The 20,334-nt window shown below is 56.3% G+C and overlaps 1 protein-coding gene across 2 annotated transcripts in view; it reads left to right on the top strand.

Moving 5' to 3' along the window:
• Positions 1-20,334, top strand: part of RRM1 (ribonucleotide reductase catalytic subunit M1) — a 350,107-nt gene that overhangs the window by 235,374 nt on the left and 94,399 nt on the right. For both annotated transcript variants that reach the window (XM_076056594.1, XM_076056595.1), the window contains exons 6-9: positions 598-657; positions 1,942-1,981; positions 2,366-2,528; positions 3,849-3,990. In XM_076056594.1, the coding sequence (XP_075912709.1) occupies positions 598-657; positions 1,942-1,981; positions 2,366-2,528; positions 3,849-3,990 (405 nt within the window). The remainder of the gene's footprint in view (positions 1-597; positions 658-1,941; positions 1,982-2,365; positions 2,529-3,848; positions 3,991-20,334) is intronic.

Below are 20,334 nucleotides of genomic sequence, written 5' to 3'. Positions count from 1 at the left end.
CACCACCACCACCGCCACCACCACCGCCACCACCGCCACCACCGCCACTACCGCTACCGCCACCACCACTACCGCCACCACTGCCACTACCGCCACCACCACCACTACCGCCACCACCACCACTGCCACTACCGCCACCACCACTACCACCACCACTACCGCCACCACCACTACCGCCACCACCACCACTACCGCCACCACTGCCACTACCGCCACCACTACCGCCACCATCACCACCACTACCGCCACCACCATCACCGCCCACTCGGACAGGGGGGGGCGGGGCGGGGTTTGTGGTGTTGTTGTTGTCGTTGGTGTTGTGGTGGTGTTGGTGTTGTTGGTGTTGTTGTTGTTGTTGTTTCGGTGATTCCTCGGGGTGCGAGCGGGCTCCGCCGGCCGGCTCCGTCTTTTCGACGTTTCTCTTAGCGGAAACGCGGCGGGGAACCCTGGCCAGCAAGGCCGGGAGCGAGGAGAGCGAGGAGAGCGAGGAGGGGAAGGGAAAGATGGTCACTTAGCCTGTGAACTGGATGATTCATTCACGCTGTTACATCCCTCTCTTCCCCTCCCCTCCCCTTCCCCTCCCCCCGCACACAACAGCGTCTCAACTCGGCCATCATCTATGACCGGGACTTCTCCTACAACTACTTTGGGTTCAAGGTGACTGAGCTCGCAGGGGCTGAGAGGGTTCCCCCCCCCACTACGATGGCCCCCCAATTCCGCTAGCCGCTGACCGCATCAGGAGCTGTGCACGGCTAAACCTCCCGCACCACTCTCCTCTTGCGTCGAGCGAGCGAGAGAGAGACATATAGAGAGAGATAAAGCGATGAGAGATAACTCCAAATATACAGCAGCAGCAGCAGCAGGTGTGGTCAGGGTCGGGATCGTGCCCACGACCTCCTGTAGACCAGGCGAGGTAGTCAACATCTCATAGCCACCGTGGTGATGATGATGAGAGAAACACACAAATACATAACCCACGACCTCCTGTAAACCAGGCGAGGTAGTCAACATCTCATAGCCACCGTGATGATGATGATGAGAGAGAGAGAGACACAAATACACAACACACGACCTCCTGTAGACCAGGCGAGGTAGTTAACATCTCATAGCCACCGTGATGATGATGAGAGAGAGACACAAATACACAACACACCACCTCCTGTGTACCAGGCGAGGTAGTCAACATCTCATAGCCACCGTGATGATGATGATGATGAGAGACGCAGACTCCAAATATGCAGCAGCAGCAGGCATTGTCAGGGGTCGGGGTCGAATCCACGGTTTCCCGTAGACTGGGCGAGGTAGTCAACATCTCCTAGCCAGCGTGCACTGCCTGTGTGTGTGTGTGTCTGTGTGTGTGTGTATCTGTGTGTGTCTGTGTGTGTGTGTGTATCTGTGTGTCTTTGTGTGTGTGTGTGTATCTGTGTGTGTGTGTGTGTGTCTGTGTGTGTGTGTGTCTGTGTGTGTGTGTGTGTCTGTGTGTGTGTGTGTGTGTCTGTGTGTGTGTGTCTGTGTGTGTGTGTGTGTGTCTGTGTGTGTGTGTGTCTGTCTGTGTGCGTCTGTGTGTGTGTGTCTGTCTGTGTGCGTCTGTGTGTGTGCGTCTGTGTGTGTGCATCTGTGTGTGTCTGTGTGTGTGTGTGTCTTTGTGTGTCTGTGTGTGTGTGTGTGTCTGTGTGTGTGTCTCTGTGTGTGTGTGTGTCTCTGTGTGTGTGTCTGTGTGTGTGTGTCTGTGTGTGTCTGTGTGTCTGTGTGTGTCTCTGTCTGTGTGTCTGTGTGTGTCTGTGTGTGTATGTGTGTCTCTGTCTGTATGTGTGTCTCTGTATGTGTGTCTGAGTGTGTGTGTGTCTGAGTGTGTGTGTGTCTGTGTGTATGTGTGTGTCTGTGTGTGTGTGTGTCTGTGTGTGTGTGTGTGAGTGACGCCCGGTGCCTCTGTGCTTCCAGACGCTGGAGCGTTCGTACCTGCTGAAGATTAACGGCAAAGGTAAGGGCTGTGGCTCATCGTCATCGTCAGCATTGCCATCAGCAGCAGCATCATCAGCAGCATCATCAACATCAGCCTTGTCATCAGCAGCAGCAGCATCATCAGCATTGTTGTGGATGTTGCGACCTTGTTGACGATGTTGTTGTTGATGTAGTTGACGTTGTTGTTGACGTTGTTGTTGTTGACGTTGTTGTTGACGTTGTTGTTGACGATGTAGTTGACGTTGTTGTTGACGTTGTTGTTGACGTTGTTGTTGTTGACGTCGTTGTTGTTGTTGTTGACGATGTAGTTGACATTGTTGTTGACGTCGTTGTTGACGTTGTTGTTGTTGTTGTTGACGTTGTTGTTGACGTCGTTGTTGTTGACGTTGTTGACGTTGTGCAGTGGCGGAGAGGCCCCAGCACCTGCTGATGCGAGTCTCCGTGGGTCTGCACGGCGAGGACGTGGAGGCGGCCATCGAGACCTACAACCTCATGTCCGAGCGCTGGTTCACCCACGCTTCACCCACGCTCTTCAACGCCGGCACTAACCGCCCCCAGCTCTCAAGGTGAGGCCGCTCACCCACTCGCTCACCCGCTCGCTCGCTCACCCGCTCGCTCGCTCACCCGCTCGCTCGCTCACCCGCTCGCTCGCTCACCCGCTCGCTCGCTCACCCGCTCGCTCGCTCACCCGCTCGCTCGCTCACCCGCTCGCTCACCCGCTCGCTCACCCACGCTTCACCCACGCTCTTCAACGCCGGCACTAACCGCCCCCAGCTCTCAAGGTGAGGCCGCTCGCACGCTCGCACGCTCACCCGCTCGCACGCTCACCCGCTCGCACGCTCACCCGCTCGCACGCTCACCCGCTCGCTCACTCGCTCGCTCACCCGCTCGCTCACCCGCTCGCACGCTCACCCGCGCGCTCACCCGCTCGCTCGCCCACCCGCTCGCTCACCCGCTCGCTCACCCGTTCGCTCACCCGTTCGCTCACCCGCTCGCTCACCCGTTCGCTCACCCGCTCGCTCACCCGCTCGCTCACCCGTTCGCTCACCCGTTCGCTCACCCGCTCGCTCACCCGCTCGCTCACCCACGCTTCACCCACGCTCTTCAACGCTGGCACTAACCGCCCCCAGCTCTCAAGGTGAGGCCGCTCACCCACTCGCTCGCTCACCCGCTCGCTCACCCGCCCGCTCACCCGCTCGCTCACCCGCTCGCTCACCCGCTCGCTCACCCGCTCGCTCGCTCACCCGCTCGCTCACTCGCTTGCTCGCCCACTTGCTCGCCCACTCACTCGCTCTCTCTCTCTCACTCACTCGCTCACCCACTTGCTCACCCACTCGCTCGCCCACTCGCTCGCCCACTCGCTCGCTCACTCATTCACTCACTCATTCACTCGCTCGCTCACTCGCCCACTCACTCACTCACCCACTGTTGTGTGTGTGTCTATGTGTCTGTGTGTGTCTGTGTCTATGTGTGTTTATGTGTGTCTGTGTGTCTATGTATGTCTATGTGTCTCTGTGTCTGTGTGTGTCTGTGTATGCAGCTGCTTCCTGCTGACCATGAAGGATGACAGCATCGAGGGCATCTACGACACGCTCAAGCAGTGTGTGTCTGTGTGTCTCTGTGTCTGTGTGTCTGTGTGTGTCTGTGTGTGTGTCTCTGTGTGTGTCTGTGTGTGTCTGTGTGTGTGTCTGTGTGTGCAGCTGCTTCCTGCTGACCATGAAGGATGACAGCATCGAGGGCATCTACGACACGCTCAAGCAGTGTGTGTCTGTGTGTGTCTGTGTGTGTCTGTGTGTGTCTCTGTGTGTCTCTGTGTGTGTGTCTGTGTGTGTCTGTGTGTGTCTGTGTGTGTCTGTGTGTGTCTCTGTGTGTCTCTGTGTGTGCAGCTGCTTCCTGCTGACCATGAAGGATGACAGCATCGAGGGCATCTACGACACGCTCAAGCAGTGTGCCCTAATCTCCAAGTCCGCCGGGGGCATCGGCCTGGCGGTCAGCTGCATCCGGGCCACAGGCAGCTACATAGCCGGGGTGAGCGGGGGGTGAGTGAGTGGTGGGGTGAGTGGTGGGGTGAGTGAGTGGTGGGGTGAGTGAGTGGTGGGGTGAGTGAGTGGTGGGGTGAGTGAGTGGTGGGGTGAGTGAGTGGTGGGGTGAGTGAGTGGTGGGGTGAGTGAGTGGTGGGGTGAGTGAGTGGTAGGTGAGTGAGTGGTGGGGTGAGTGAGTGGTGGGTGAGTGAGTGGTGGGGTGAGTGAGTGGTGGGGTGAGTGGTGGGGTGAGTGAGTGGTGGGGTGAGTGAGTGGTGGGTGAGTGAGTGGTGGGTGAGTGAGTGGTGGGGTGAGTGAGTGGTGGGGTGAGTGAGTGGTGGGGTGAGTGAGTGGTGGGGTGAGTGAGTGGTGGGGTGAGTGAGTGGTGGGGTGAGTGGTGGGGTGAGTGAGTGGTGGGTGAGTGAGTGGTGGGGTGAGTGAGTGGTGGGGTGAGTGAGTGGTGGGTGAGTGAGTGGTGGGGTGAGTGAGTGGTGGGGTGAGTGAGTGGTGGGGTGAGGGTGGTGGGGTGAGTGAGTGGTGGGGTGAGGGTGGTGGGGTGGTTGAGTGGTGGGGTGAGTGAGTGGTGTGGTGAGGGTGGTGGGTGAGTGGTGGGGTGAGGGTGGTGGTGGGTGAGTGGTGGGTGAGTGGTGGGGTGAGTGAGTGGTGGGTGAGTGAGTGGTGGGGTGAGTGAGTGGTGGGGTGAGTGAGTAGTGGGGTGAGTGAGTGGTGGGTGAGTGAGTGGTGGGGTGAGTGAGTGGTGGGGTGAGTGAGTGGTGGGGTGAGTGAGTGGTGGGGTGAGTGAGTGGTGAGTGAGTGGTGGTGAGTGAGTGGTGGGTGAGTGAGTGGTGGGGTGAGTGAGTGGTGGGTGAGTGAGTGGTGGGGTGAGTGAGTGGTGGGGTGAGGGTGGTGGGGTGAGTGAGTGGTGGGGTGAGTGAGTGGTGGGGTGAGTGAGTGGTGGGATGAGTGAGTGGTGGGGTGAGGGTGGTGGGTGGGTGAGTGGTGGTGGGTGGGTGAGTGGTGGGGTGAGTGAGTGGTGGGGTGAGGGTGGTGGGTGAGTGGTGGGGTGAGGGTGGTGGGGTGAGTGAGTGGTGGGGTGAGTGAGTGGTGGGGGTGAGTGAGTGGTGGGGTGAGTGAGTGGTGGGGGTGAGGGGTGGTGGGTGAGTGAGTGGTGGGGTGAGTGAGTGGTGGGGTGAGTGAGTGGTGGGTGAGTGAGTGGTGGGTGAGTGAGTGGTGGGGGTGAGTGAGTGGTGGGGTGAGTGAGTGGTGGGGTGAGTGAGTGGTGGGGTGAGGGTGGTGGGTGGGTGAGTGGTGGGTGGGTGAGTGGTGGGGTGAGTGAGTGGTGGGTGAGTGAGTGGTGGGGTGAGTGAGTGGTGGGGTGAGTGAGTGGTGGGGTGAGTGAGTGGTGGGGTGAGTGAGTGGTGGGTGAGTGAGTGGTGGGGTGAGTGAGTGGTGGGGTGAGTGAGTGGTGGGGTGAGTGAGTGGTGGGGTGAGTGAGTGGTGAGTGAGTGGTGGGTGAGTGAGTGGTGGGTGAGTGAGTGGTGGGGTGAGTGAGTGGTGGGTGAGTGAGTGGTGGGGTGAGTGAGTGGTGGGGTGAGTGAGTGGTGGGTGAGTGAGTGGTGGGGTGAGGGTGGTGGGGTGAGTGAGTGGTGGGGTGAGGGTGGTGGGGTGGGTGAGTGGTGGGGTGAGTGAGTGGTGTGGTGAGGGTGGTGGGTGAGTGGTGGGGTGAGGGTGGTGGGGTGGGTGAGTGGTGGGGTGAGTGGTGGGGTGAGTGAGTGGTGGGGTGAGTGAGTGGTGGGGTGAGTGAGTGGTGGGGTGAGTGAGTGGTGGGTGGGTGGTGGTGTGGTGAGTGGTGGGTGAGTGAGTGGTGGGGTGAGTGAGTGGTGAGTGAGTGGTGGGTGAGTGAGTGGTGGGGTGAGTGAGTGGTGGGTGAGTGAGTGGTGGGGTGAGTGAGTGGTGGGGTGAGTGAGTGGTGGGGTGAGGGTGGTGGGTGAGTGAGTGGTGGGGTGTGAGTGGTGGGGTGAGTGAGTGGTGGGTGAGTGAGTGGTGGGATGAGTGAGTGGTGGGGTGAGGGTGGTGGGTGGGTGAGTGGTGGTGGGTGGGTGAGGGTGGGTGAGTGTGTGGTGGGGTGAGGGTGGGGTGAGTGGTGGGGTGAGGTGATGGGGTGAGTGAGTGGTGGGTGAGTGAGTGGTGGGGTGAGGGTGGTGGGTGAGTGAGTGGTGGGGTGAGTGAGTGGTGGGGTGAGTGAGTGGTGGGGTGAGTGAGTGGTGGGGTGAGGTGGTGGGGTGAGTGAGTGGTGGGGTGAGTGAGTGGTGGGGTGAGTGAGTGGTGGGGTGAGTGAGTGGTGGGTGAGTGAGTGGTGGGTGAGTGAGTGGTGGGGTGAGTGAGTGGTGGGGTGAGTGAGTGGTGGGGTGAGGGTGGTGGGTGGGTGAGTGGTGGGTGGTGAGTGGTGGGGTGAGTGAGTGGTGGGGAGTGAGTGGTGGGGTGAGTGAGTGGTGGGGTGAGTGAGTGGTGGGGTGAGTGAGTGGTGGGGTGAGTGAGTGGTGGGGTGAGTGAGTGGTGGGGTGAGTGAGGAGTGGTGGGGTGAGTGAGTGGTGGGGTGAGTGAGTGGTGGGGTGAGTGAGTGGTGAGTGAGTGGTGGGTGAGTGAGTGGTGGGTGAGTGAGTGGTGGGGTGAGTGAGTGGTGGGTGAGTGAGTGGTGGGGTGAGTGAGTGGTGGGGTGAGTGAGTGGTGGGGTGAGGGTGGTGGGGTGAGTGAGTGGTGGGGTGAGTGAGTGGTGGGTGTGAGTGAGTGGTGGGGTGAGTGAGTGGTGGGTGAGTGAGTGGTGGGGTGAGTGAGTGGTGGGGTGAGTGAGTGGTGGGGTGAGTGAGTGGTGGGGTGAGTGAGTGGTGGGGTGAGGGTGGTGGGTGGGTGAGTGGTGGGTGGTGAGTGGTGGGGTGAGTGAGTGGTGGGTGAGTGAGTGGTGGGGTGAGTGAGTGGTGGGGTGAGTGAGTGGTGGGGTGAGTGAGTGGTGGGGTGAGTGAGTGGTGGGGTGAGTGAGTGGTGGGGTGAGTGAGTGGTGGGGTGAGTGAGTGGTGGGGTGAGTGAGTGGTGGGGTGAGTGAGTGGTGGGGTGAGTGAGTGGTGGGGTGAGTGAGTGGTGGGGTGAGTGAGTGGTGGGGTGAGGGTGGTGGGGTGAGTGAGGGTGGTGGGGTGAGTGAGTGGTGGGGTGAGTGAGTGGTGGGGTGAGTGAGTGGTGGGGTGGTGAGTGGTGGGGTGAGTGAGTGGTGGGGTGAGGAGTGGTGGGGTGAGTGAGTGGTGGGGTGAGTGAGTGGTGGGTGAGGTGGTGGGGTGAGGGTGGTGGGGTGAGTGAGTGTGGGGTGAGTGAGTGGTGGGGTGAGTGAGTGGTGGGGTGAGTGAGTGGTGGGGTGAGTGAGTGGTGGGGTGAGGGTGGTGGGGTGAGTGAGTGGTGGGGTGAGTGAGTGGTGGGGTGAGTGAGTGGTGGGGTGAGTGAGTGGTGGGGTGGTGAGTGGTGGGGTGAGTGAGTGGTGGGGTGGTGAGTGGTGGGGTGAGTGAGTGGTGGGTGAGTGAGTGGTGGGGTGAGTGAGTGGTGGGTGAGTGAGTGGTGGGGTGAGTGGTGGTGGGTGAGTGAGTGGTGGGTGAGTGAGTGGTGGGGGTGAGTGGTGGGTGAGGGTGGTGGGGTGAGTGAGTGGTGGGGTGAGTGAGTGGTGGGGTGAGTGAGTGGTGGGGTGAGTGAGTGGTGGGTGAGTGAGTGGTGGGGTGAGTGAGTGGTGGGGTGAGTGAGTGGTGGGGTGAGTGAGTGGTGGGGTGAGGGTGGTGGGTGGGTGAGTGGTGGGTGGGTGAGTGGTGGGGTGAGTGAGTGGTGGGTGAGTGAGTGGTGGGGTGAGTGAGTGGTGGGGTGAGTGAGTGGTGGGGGTGAGTGAGTGGTGGGGTGAGTGAGTGGTGGGGTGAGTGAGTGGTGGGGTGAGTGAGTGGTGGGGTGAGTGAGTGGTGGGGTGAGTGAGTGGTGGGGTGAGTGAGTGGTGGGGTGAGTGAGTGGTGGGGTGAGTGAGTGGTGGGTGAGTGAGTGGTGGGGTGGGGTGGTGGGTGAGTGAGGGTGGTGGGTGAGTGAGTGGTGGGGTGAGTGAGTGGTGGGGTGAATGAGTGGTGGGGTGAGTGAGTGGTGGGGTGAGTGAGTGGTGGGGTGAGTGAGTGGTGGGTGAGTGAGTGGTGGGGTGAGTGAGTGGTGGGGTGAGTGAGTGGTGGGGTGAGGGTGGTGGGGTGAGTGAGTGGTGGGGTGAGTGAGTGGTGGGGTGAGTGAGTGGTGGGGTGAGTGAGTGGTGGGGTGAGTGAGTGGTGGGTGAGTGAGTGGTGGGGTGAGTGAGTGGTGGGGTGAGTGAGTGGTGGGGTGAGTGAGTGGTGGGGTGAGGGTGGTGGGTGGGTGAGTGGTGGGTGGGTGAGTGGTGGGGTGAGTGAGTGGTGGGTGGTGAGTGGTGGGGTGAGTGAGTGGTGGGGTGAGTGAGTGGTGGGGTGAGTGAGTGGTGGGGTGAGTGGTGGGGTGAGTGAGTGGTGGGTGAGTGAGTGGTGGGGTGAGGAGTGGTGGGGTGAGTGAGTGGTGGGGTGAGTGAGTGGTGGGGTGAGTGAGTGGTGGGGTGAGGGTGGTGGGGTGAGTGAGTGGTGGGGTGTGAGTGGTGGGGTGAGTGAGTGGTGGGGTGAGTGAGTGGTGGGTGGGTGAGTGGTGGGGTGAGGTGGTGGGTGAGTGAGTGGTGGGTGAGTGAGTGGTGGGGTGAGTGAGTGGTGGGGTGAGTGAGTGGTGGGGTGAGTGAGTGGTGGGTGAGGTGAGTGGTGGGGTGAGTGAGTGGTGGGGTGAGTGAGTGGTGGTGAGTGAGTGGTGGGGTGAGTGAGTGGTGTGGTGAGTGAGTGGTGGGTGAGTGAGTGGTGGGGTGAGGGTGGTGGGGGGTGAGTGGTGGGTGGGTGAGTGGTGGGGTGAGTGAGTGGTGGGTGAGTGAGTGGTGGGGTGAGTGAGTGGTGGGGTGAGTGAGTGGTGGGGTGAGTGAGTGGTGGGTGAGTGAGTGGTGGGTGAGTGAGTGGTGGGGTGAGTGAGTGGTGGGGTGAGTGAGTGGTGGGGTGAGTGAGTGGTGGGGTGAGTGAGTGGTGGGGTGAGTGAGTGGTGGGGTGAGTGAGTGGTGGGGTGAGGGTGGTGGGTGAGTGAGGGTGGTGGGTGGGTGAGGAGGGTGGTGGGTGAGTGAGTGGTGGGGTGAGGATGGGGGGTGGTGAGTGGTGGTGGTAGTGAGTGGTGGGGTGAGGGTGGTGGGTGAGTGGTGGGGTGAGGGTGGTGGGTGAGTGAGTGGTGGGGTGAGTGAGTGGTGGTGGGGTGAGTGAGTGGTGGGGTGAGTGAGTGGTGGGTGAGTGAGGGTGGTGGGTGAGTGAGTGGTGGGGTGAGTGAGTGGTGGGGTGAGGATGGTGGGTGAGTGAGTGGTGGGGTGAGTGAGTGGTGGGGTGAGGATGGTGGGGTGAGTGAGTGGTGGGGTGAGTGAGTGGTGGGGTGAGGATGGTGGGGTGAGTGAGTGGTGGGGTGAGTGAGTGGTGGGGTGAGGGTGGTGGGTGGGTGTGAGTGGTGGGGTGAGTGAGTGGTGGGGTGAGTGAGTGGTGGGGTGAGGGTGGTGGGTGGGTGAGTGGTGGGTGAGTGAGTGGTGGGGTGAGTGAGTGGTGGGGTGAGTGAGTGGTATGGTGGTGAGTGGTGGGTGAGTGAGTGGTGGGGTGAGTGAGTGGTGGGGTGAGGGGTGGTGGGTGAGTGAGTGGTGGGGTGAGTGAGTGGTGGGGTGAGTGAGTGGTGGGGTGAGTGAGTGGTGGGGTGAGTGAGTGGTGGGTGAGTGAGTGGTGGGGTGAGTGAGTGGTGGGGTGAGTGAATGGGTGGGGTGAGGGTGGTGGGGTGAGTGAGTGGTGGGTGAGTGAGTGGTGGGTGAGTGAGTGGTGGGGTGAGGGTGGGTGAGTGAGGGTGGTGGGTGAGTGAGTGGTGGGGTGAGGGTGGTGAGTGAGTGAGTGGTGTGGTGAGTGAGTGGTGGGGTGAGGGTGGTGGGTGGGTGAGGGTGGTGGGTGAGTGAGTGGTGGGGTGAGTGGGTGGTGGGGTGGTGAGTGGTGGGGTGAGTGAGTGGTGGGGTGAGGGTGGTGGGTGGGTGAGGGTGGTGGGTGAGTGAGTGGTGGGGTGAGGGTGGTGGGTGGGTGAGGGTGGTGGGTGAGTGAGTGGTGGGGTGAGGGTGGTGGGTGAGTGAGTGGTGGGGTGAGTGAGTGGTGGGGTGAGTGAGTGGTGGGGTGAGTGAGTGGTGGGTGAGTGAGTGGTGGTGTGGTGAGTGGGTGGGGTGAGTGTGGTGTGGTGAGTGAGTGGTGGGGTGAGTGAGTGGTGTGGTGAGTGAGTGGTGGGTGAGTGAGTGGTGGGGTGAGGGTGGTGGGTGGGTGAGTGTTGGGTGGGTGAGTGGTGGGGTGAGTGAGTGGTGGGGGTGAGTGGTGGTGGGGTGAGTGAGTGGTGGGGTGAGTGAGTGGTGGGGTGAGTGAGTGGTGGGGTGAGGGTGGTGGGTGAGTGAGGGTGGTGGGTGGGTGAGGGTGGTGGGTGAGTGAGTGGTGGGGTGAGGATGGTGGGTGAGTGAGTGGTGGGTGAGTGAGTGGTGGGGTGAGGGTGGTGGGTGAGTGGTGGGGTGAGGGTGGTGGGTGAGTGAGTGGTGGGGTGAGTGAGTGGTGGTGGGGTGAGTGAGTGGTGGGTGAGTGAGGGTGGTGGGTGAGTGAGTGGTGGGGTGAGTGAGTGGTGGGGTGAGGATGGTGGGTGAGTGAGTGGTGGGTGAGTGAGTGGTGGGTGAGTGAGTGGTGGGGTGAGTGGTGGGGTGAGTGAGTGGTGGGGTGAGTGAATGGGTGGGGTGAGGGTGGTGGGGTGAGTGAGTGGTGGGGTGAGTGAGTGGTGGGTGAGTGAGTGGTGGGGTGAGGGTGGGTGAGTGAGGGTGGTGGGTGAGTGAGTGGTGGGGTGAGGGTGGTGGGTGAGTGAGTGGTGGGTGGGTGAGTGGTGGGGTGAGGGTGGTGGGTGGGTGAGGGTGGTGGGTGAGTGAGTGGTGGGGTGAGGGTGGTGGGTGGGTGAGGGTGGTGGGTGAGTGAGTGGTGGGGTGAGTGAGTGGTGGGGTGAGTGAGTGGTGGGGTGAGTGGGTGGTGGGTGAGTGAGGGTGGTGGGTGAGTGAGTGGTGGGGTGAGTGAGTGGTGGGGTGAGTGAGTGGTCGGGTGGGTGAGTGACTGGGGTGAGTGAGTGGTGGGGTGAGTGAGTGGTGGGGTGAGTGAGTGGTGGGGTGAGTGAGTGGTGGGGTGAGGGTGGTGTGGTGAGTGAGTGGTGGGGTGAGTGAGTGGTGGGGTGAGTGAGTGGTGGGTGAGTGAGTGGTGGGGTGAAGGTGGTGGGTGAGTGAGTGGGCGGGTGTGTGGGTGAGTGAGTGAATGGGTGGGGTGGTGAGTGGTGGGGGTGAGTGAGTGTGAGTGGGTGGGTGGGGGGTGATTGTGGGGTGAGTGAGTGAGTGTGAGTGTGTGGGTGGTTGAGTGTGTGGGTGGTTGTGTGTGGGGTGGTTGAGTGTGTGGGTGGTTGAGTGTGTGGGTGGTTGAGTGTGTGGGTGGTTGAGTGTGTGGGTGGTTGAGTGTGTGGGTGGTTGAGTGTGTGGGTGGTTGAGTGTGTGGGTGTTTGAGTGTGTGGGTGGTTGAGTGTGTGGGTGGTTGAGTGTGTGGGTGTTTGAGTGTGTGGGTGGTTGAGTGTGTGGGTGGTTGAGTGTGTGGGTGGTTGAGTGTGTGGGTGGTTGGTGTGTGGGTGGTTGAGTGTGTGGGTGGTTGAGTGTGTGGGTGGTTGAGTGTGTGGGTGGTTGAGTGTGTGGGTGGTTGAGTGTGTGGGTGGTTGAGTGTGTGGGTGGTTGAGTGTGTGAGTGGTTGAGTCGGTTGTGGGTGGGTGGTGTTGGTGGCCGTGAGCGGGAATCGAACTCGGGCCACAGGCACACGTGAACACACGTGAACACACACACGTGAACACACGTGAACACACACACGTGAACACACACACGTGAACACACACACACGTGAACACACACACACGTGAACACACACACGTGAACACACACACGTGAACACACACACACGTGAACACACACACGTGAACACACACACGTGAACACACACACACACATGAACACACACACACGTGAACACACACACACGTGAACACATCACCGTTCCGGCCCTTCATAGGCGCTTGCTAACAGCACTTGCCCCAACAGTCTGTCACAGGCTATACGGGAGATCTTTGTCTCTCTTTTTCGTGTGTGTGCGCGCGCGAATATGTGTGTGCACGTGTCTGGGTGTGCGTGTCCTGTGTGGGTGTGCGTGGGGGTGTGTGTGTGTGTGGTGTTTGTGCGTGGTGTTTGTGCGTGGTGTGTGTGTGTGTGTATGAGCGGTGGTGTAGCGGTTAGCGCTACGCTGCGCTATGAACCCGGCAACCCAGGTTCGATTCCCGCTCACGGCCAACACCGTCATTGACGATTATCTCAACCGGTCCCGGGCCTCCCCTAGGTCGAATCAGCCTCAAATGAGTACCTGGTGTAGTGGTGTGTAAACATCACCACTGGGGAGACAAAGGCGGCCGGGCGTGGTGCTGGCCACCCACCCCCTCGTGTGCCACAGTGCCGGTAGCCTTCATAGGTGCTCGCTAACAGCACTTGCCCCTACAGCCTGCTAAGGCTACATGGGGGACCTTTGTCTGTGTCTACCTTCATAGACGCTGCTGCTGCTACTCGCTACTAACAGCACTTGCCCCTGCAGCCTGCTAGAGGCTATACGGGGGACCTTTGTCTGTGTCTACCTTCATAGGCACTGCTGCTGCTACTCGCTACTAACAGCACTTGCCCCTGCTGCCTGCTAGAGGCTATACGGGGGACCTTTGTCTGTGTCTACCTTCATAGTCGCTGCTGCTGCTACTCGCTACTAACAGCACTTGCCCCTGCAGCCTGCTAGAGGCTATACGGGGGACCTTTGTCTGTGTCTACCTTCATAGACGCTGCTGCTGCTACTCGCTACTAACAGCACTTGCCCCCTGCAGCCTGCTAGAGGCTATACGGGGGATCTGTGTGTGGTGTGTGTGGTGTTTGTGTGCACGCGTGTGTGTGTGTGTTTATATGTGTGTGTGTGTGTATGTGTGTGTGTGTATATGTGTGTGTGTGTGTGTTTCGGTGTTTGTGCATGGTGTGTATGCATGTGTGTGTGTATGTGTGTGTGTGTGTTTCGGTGTTTGTGCGTGGTGTGTGTGCGTGTGTGTGTGTGTGCGTGTGTGTGTGGGGGCTAATCTCAGCGTCCCAGTGTTATCATTGTGGCAGTGAATTCCCTCAAAAGGCCCCTGTGGGAGTCTGATAGTGCGCGCGTGTTGTCTTTGTGCGCCTGTCAGTGTGTGTGTGTCAGTGTGTGTGTGTCGTCTTTGTGTGTGTGTGTCAGTGTGTGTGTGTGTGTGTCGTCTTTGTGTGTGTGTGTGTGTCAGTGTGTGTGTGTCGTCTTTGTGTGTGTGTGTGTCAGTGTGTGTCATCTTTGTGTGTGTGTCAGTGTGTGTGTGTGTGTCAGTGTGTGTCATCTTTGTGTGTGTGTCAGTGTGTGTGTGTGTGTCAGTGTGTGTGTGTCATCTTTGTGTGTGTGTCAGTGTGTGTCATCTTTGTGTGTGTGTCAGTGTGTGTGTGTGTGTGTCATCTTTGTGTGTGTGTCAGTGTGTGTGTGTGTGTCAGTGTGTGTCATCTTTGTGTGTGTGTGTCAGTGTGTGTGTGTGTGTGTCAGTGTGTGTCATCTTTGTGTGTGTGTCAGTGTGTGTGTGTGTGTCAGTGTGTGTCATCTTTGTGTGTGTGTCAGTGTGTGTGTGTGTGTCAGTGTGTGTGTGTCATCTTTGTGTGTGTGTCAGTGTGTGTGTGTGTGTGTCAGTGTGTGTCATCTTTGTGTGTGTGTCAGTGTGTGTGTCAGTGTGTGTCATCTTTGTGTGTGTGTCAGTGCCCATGTCGTCTTTGTGCACGTGTCAGTGCGTGTGTGTCGTCTTTGTGTGTGTGTCAGTGTGTGTGGCAGTTTGTGTGTGTGTGTCAGTGTGTGTGTCAGTGTGTGTGTCAGTGTGTGTGTGGCAGTGTGTCAGTGTGTGTGTGGCAGTCTGTCAGTGTGTGTGTGTGTGTGTCAGTGTGTGTCAGTGTGTGTGTGTGTCGTCTTTGTGTGTGTGTGTCAGTGCGTGTGTGTCGTCTTTGTGTGTGTGTCAGTGTGTGTGGCAGTTTGTGTGTGTGTGGCAGTGTGTGTGTGTGTCAGTGTGTGTGTCAGTGTGTGTGTCAGTGTGTGTGTTGCAGTGTGTCAGTGTGTGTGTGGCAGTGTGTCAGTGTGTGTGTGTGTCAGTGTGTGTGTCAGTGTGTGTGTGTGTGTGTCAGTGTGTGTGTGTGTCGTCTTTGTGTGTGTGTGTCAGTGTGTGTGTGTGTGTGTCAGTGCACGTGTCGTCTTTGTGCACGTGTCAGCGTGGGTGCGCGAGCGTGTGAGTGTGACGGTGTGTGACAGTGTGTGACGGTGTGTGACAGTGTGTGCGAGCGTGTGTGTGACGGTGTGTGATAGTGCGTGTGTGAGTGAGTGTGCCACGGTGTGTGACAGTGTGTATGTGTGAGCGAGTGCGTGCGTGTGTGTGAGCAAGCGAGTGTGTGCGTGTGTGAGTGAGTGTGCGTGTGTGACGGTGTGTAACAGTGTGTGTTGTGCGTGTGTGACGGTGTGTGACAGTGTGTATGTGTGAGCGAGTGCGTGCGTGTGTGAGTGACACTTCACGTGGCCTCAGGGTGCACATGGCCTGGCACAAGCGTCGTGGTGACGTCACCGCCACTTAGTGGCGAATGGCGGTTGTTGTTGTTGTTGTGCGTGTGTGACGGTGTGTGACGGTGTGTGTGTGACGGTGTGTGTGTGACGGTGTGTGACAGTGTGCGTGTGTGACAGTATGTGTGTGTGACGGTGTGTGACTGTGTGACAGTGTGTGCGCGTGTGTGACGGTGTGTGACAGTGTGTATGTGTGTGAGTGAGTGTGTGTGTGTGAGGCTGCGTGTTTACGCGCGGGAGTGAGCGATGGCTCTCTTTAAGTCGATGTGACGGTCTTCGTGAGCCCGTGACCAGGGGACATCTCCACCCTCTGTGCTCCGTCGGATTGAGCGGCGTTAGCGAGCACCCGTTGAGGCTGTCGCTGGGGGCGGAACGTGTCTCTGTGTGTGTGTGTGTTGGGGGTCTTGTGTGTGTGTGTGTTGGGGGTCTTGTGTTTGTGTGTGTGTTGGGGGTCTTGTGTTTGTGTTGGGGGTCGTGTGTGTGTGTGTTGGGGGTCTTGTGTTTGTGTTGGGGGTCTTGTGTTTGTGTTGGGGGTCTTGTGTGTGTGTGCGTTGGGGGTCTTGTGTGTGTGCGTTGGGGGGCGTGTGTGTGTGTGTGTTGGGGGTCTTGTGTGTGCGTTGGGGGTCTTGTGTGTGTATGTGTGTTGGGGGTCTTGTGTTTGTGTGTGTGTTGGGGGTCTTGTGTTTGTGTGTGTGTGTTGGGGTCTTGTGTTTGTGTGTGTGTTGGGGGTCTTGTGTGTGTGTGTGTTGGGGGTCTTGTGTTTGTGTTGGGGGTCGTGTGTGTGTGTGTTGGGGGTCTTGTGTTTGTGTGTGTGTGGGGGTCGTGTGTGTGTGTGTTGGGGGTCTTGTGTTTGTGTTGGGGGTCGTGTGTGTGTGTGTGTTGTGGGGGGTCTTGTGTGTGTGTTGGGGGTCTTGTGTGTGTTTGGGGGTCGTGTGTCTGTTGGGGGTCTTGTGTTTGTGTGTGTTTTGGGGTTCTTGTGTGTGTGTGTTGGGGGTCTTGTGTTTGTGTGTGTGTTGGGGGTCTTGTGTTTGTGTGTGTGTTGGGGGTCTTGTGTGTGTTGGGGGTCGTGTGTGTGTTGGGGGTCTTGTGTGTGTGTGTTGGGGGTCTTGTGTGTGTGTTGGGGGTCTTGTGTGTGTGTGTGTTGGGGGTCTTGTGTGTGTGTGTGTGTTGGGGGTCTTGTGTTTGTGTGTGTGTTGGGGGTCTTGTGTTTGTGTGTTTGTTGGGGGTCTTGTGTTTGTGTGTGTGTTGGATGTTTGTGTGTGTGTGTTGAGGGTCTTGTGTGTGTGTGTTGGGGGGCGTGTGTGTGTGTTGGGGGTCTTGTGTTTGTGTGTGTGTTGGGGGTCTTGTGTTTGTGTGTGTGTTGGGGGTCGTGTGTGTGTGTGTTGGGGGTCTTGTGTTTGTGTGTTGGGGGTCTTGTGTTTGTGTTTGTTGGGGGTCTTGTGTTTGTGTGTGTGTTGGATGTTTGTGTGTGTGTGTTGGGGGTCTTGTGTGTGTGTGTGTTGAGGGTCTTGTGTGTGTGTGTGTTGGGGGGCGTGTGTGTGTGTGTGTTGGGGGTCGGGCGTGTGTGTGTGTGTGTGTTGGGGGTCGGGCGTGTGTGTGTGTGTGTTGGGGGTCGTGTGTGTGTGTGTGTTGGGGGTCGTGTGTGTGTGTGTGTGTTGGGGGTCGTGTGTGTGTTGGGGGTCGTGTGTGTGTGTGTTGGGGGTCGTGTGTGTTGGGGATCGTGTGTGTGTGTGTGTTGGGGGTCGTGTGTGTGTGTGTGTTGGGGGTCGTGTGTGTGTGTGTGTTGGGGATCGTGTGTGTGTGTTGGGGGTCGTGTGTGTGTGTGTGTTGGGGGTCGTGTGTGTGTGTGTGTTGGGGGTCGTGTGTGTGTGTGTGTTGGGGGTCGTGTGTGTGTGTGTGTGTGTGTTGGGGGTCGTGTGTGTGTGTGTGGTGGTGACGTGGCGGTGACGTCACCACGACGCTTGTGCCAGGCCATGTGCACCTTGAGGCCACGTGAAGTGTCGAACGCCCGCTGGCAGGAGGTCACGGGGGCCAGACCCAGCAGGTGCCACGGGTCGACTGACTGAGATGACTGAGCTGATGCACCACCTGTGCTCCCCCCCTACTGTGCCAACCTGTTTCTCATACCTCCTCGAAGGCCGTGTCTTTGTGTTCTCTGCTGGTGTGTCTACATTTGTGGCTTGACTTAAGTTTGTGTCTCTGTGGTGTCTCTGTGGTGTCTGTGCCTTGGTGTTAGAGTCTCCGCGCCGCACCTTGCTTTCATGCTCCACGCTAATTTGTGTCCCATTGGCATGCTTATTTTGTGTCCCATTGCATCTCGGCCCCGCCTTCATCTGTCCATTTAAAGCCTTGACGCAGAGATTACTTTTCGATTCGAAGCTTTCGTGGCCGCGAGGAATTCATCTCCTTCGGTTCTTTCGGTAAAGTCGCCACCACCACGTAGAAATGAGAATGAAATGATGAATTTATGAAATAAAATTAACGCGATTAAAAATTCTCACGACGTTTCGGCCACAACACAAGCGGCCTTCATCAGGTGAAGGGGACGGAGACTATCTGGAGGACAGCGCTGGAGCGAACACAGCCAAGCTCAGGCCGCGACCTTTAAGCTGTGTGAGAAGAAACAGAGCGCCTTGACAAAGGAAATTAGCATATAATTTAGCATTGAAATAGCTGAGTGATTAGCTTGTGACTGGTCACAGAAATGGCTATGTTAAAGTCAAAGCCTACACATCCACAGAGGCACCTAGTACAAATCAAACAGGAGAATTTAGCATTGAAATAACTGAGTGATTAGCTTGTGACTGGTCACAGAAATGGCTATGTTAAAGTCAAAGCATACACATCCACAGAGGCACCCCTTGACAAAGGAATTAGCATAGAATTTAGCATTGAAATAGCTGATTGATTAGCTTGTGACTGGTCACAGAAATGGCTGTGTTAAAGTCAAAGCATACACATCCGCAGAGGCACCCCTTGACAAAGGAATTAGCATAGAATTTAGCATTGAAATAGCTGAGTGATTAGCTTGTGACTGGTCACAGAAATGGCTGTGTTAAAGTCAAAGCCTACACATCCACAGAGGCACCTAGTACAAATCAAACAGGAGAATTTAGCATTGAAATAGCTGAGTGATTAGCTTGTGACTGGTCACAGAAATGGCTATGTTAAAGTCAAAGCATACACATCCACAGAGGCACCCCTTGACAAAGGAATTAGCATAGAATTTAGCATTGAAATAGCTGAGTGATTAGCTTGTGACTGGTCACAGAAATGGCTATGTTAAAGTCAAAGCATACACATCCGCAGAGGCACCCCTTGACAAAGGAATTAGCATAGAATTTAGCATTGAAATAGCTGATTGATTAGCTTGTGACTGGTCACAGAAATGGCTGTGTTAAAGTCAAAGCATACACATCCGCAGAGGCACCCCTTGACAAAGGAATTAGCATAGAATTTAGCATTGAAATAGCTGAGTGATTAGCTTGTGACTGGTCACAGAAATGGCTGTGTTAAAGTCAAAGCCTACACATCCACAGAGGCACCTAGTACAAATCAAACAGGAGAATTTAGCATTGAAATAGCTGAGTGATTAGCTTGTGACTGGTCACACAAATGGCTATGTTAAAGTCAAAGCATACACATCCACAGAGGCACCCCTTGACAAAGGAATTAGCATAGAATTTAGCATTGAAATAGCTGAGTGATTAGCTTGTGACTGGTCACAGAAATGGCTGTGTTAAAGTCAAAGCATACACATCCGCAGAGGCACCCCTTGACAAAGGAATTAGCATAGAATTTAGCATTGAAATAGCTGAGTGATTAGCTTGTGACTGGTCACAGAAATGGCTATGTTAAAGTCAAAGCATACACATCTGCAGAGGCACCCCTTGACAAAGGAATTAGCATAGAATTTAGCATTGAAATAGCTGAGTGATTAGCTTGTGACTGGTCACAGAAATGGCTATGTTAAAGTCAAAGCATACACATCCACGGAGGCACCCCTTGACAAAGGAATTAGCATAGAATTTAGCATTGAAATAGCTGAGTGATTAGCTTGTGACTGGTCACAGAAATGGCTATGTTAAAGTCAAAGCATACACATCCGCAGAGGCACCCCTTGACAAAGGAATTAGCATAGAATTTAGCATTGAAATAGCTGAGTGATTAGCTTGTGACTGGTCACAGAAATGGCTATGTTAAAGTCAAAGCATACACATCTGCAGAGGCACCCCTTGACAAAGGAATTAGCATAGAATTTAGCATTGAAATAGCTGAGTGATTAGCTTGTGACTGGTCACAGAAATGGCTATGTTAAAGTCAAAGCATACACATCCACAGAGGCACCCCTTGACAAAGGAATTAGCATAGAATTTAGCATTGAAATGGCTGAGTGATTAGCTTGTGACTGGTCACAGAAATGGCTATGGTAAAGTCAAAGCCTACACATCCACAGAGGCACCTAGTACAAATCAAACAGGAGAATTTAGCATTGAAATAGCTGAGTGATTAGCTTGTGACTGGTCACAGAAATGGCTATGTTAAAGTCAAAGCATACACATCCACAGAGGCACCCCTTGACAAATGAATTAGCATAGAATTTAGCATTGAAATAGCTGAGTGATTAGCTTGTGACTGGTCACAGAAATGGCTATGTTAAAGTCAAAGCATACACATCCACAGAGGCACCCCTTGACAAAGGAATTAGCATAGAATTTAGCATTGAAATGGCTGAGTGATTAGCTTGTGACTGGTCACAGAAATGGCTGTGTTAAAGTCAAAGCCTACACATCCACAGAGGCACCTAGTACAAATCAAACAGGAGAATTTAGCATTGAAATAGCTGAGTGATTAGCTTGTGACTGGTCACAGAAATGGCTATGTTAAAGTCAAAGCATACACATCCACAGAGGCACCCCTTGACAAAGGAATTAGCATAGAATTTAGCATTGAAATGGCTGAGTGATTAGCTTGTGACTGGTCACAGAAATGGCTATGGTAAAGTCAAAGCCTACACATCCACAGAGGCACCTAGTACAAATCAAACAGGAGAATTTAGCATTGAAATAGCTGAGTGATTAGCTTGTGACTGGTCACAGAAATGGCTATGTTAAAGTCAAAGCATACACATTCACTCCAGCGCTGTCCTCGTCCCTTCACCTGATGAAGGCCCGCTTGTGTTGTGGCCGAAACGTCGTGGGAATTTCATCGTGTTAATTTTATTTCATCAATTCATTATTTTATTCTCATTCTACGTGGTGGCGACTTTACCGAAATAACCAAAAAAAAACAGAGATTACTGTGTGCCTGCCTCTCTCCATGTGTCTCTGTGCTAACTCTTTCTGCTTTTGGATGTCTACGTATGCGCATGCCGCCTGTGTATTTAAGTTTCACACTTGACTTGCAATTTAGCGATCTTTGAAATAGCGTTAATCGGCCTGACCCATGCGTTCATTGTGTTTTGACCGGCCGTCTGGGTGTCATCATATGGTTTCCAAATT

Source organism: Petromyzon marinus, chromosome 76 (genome assembly GCF_048934315.1).
Source record: "Petromyzon marinus isolate PM22_M1 ecotype Great Lakes invasive population chromosome 76, UKy_Petmar_22M1.pri1.0, whole genome shotgun sequence".
In the NCBI taxonomy this organism is placed as follows: domain Eukaryota; kingdom Metazoa; phylum Chordata; class Hyperoartia; order Petromyzontiformes; family Petromyzontidae; genus Petromyzon; species Petromyzon marinus.
Note: the sequence above shows the minus strand (reverse complement) of the source record. Positions and strands in the feature narration are given on the sequence as shown.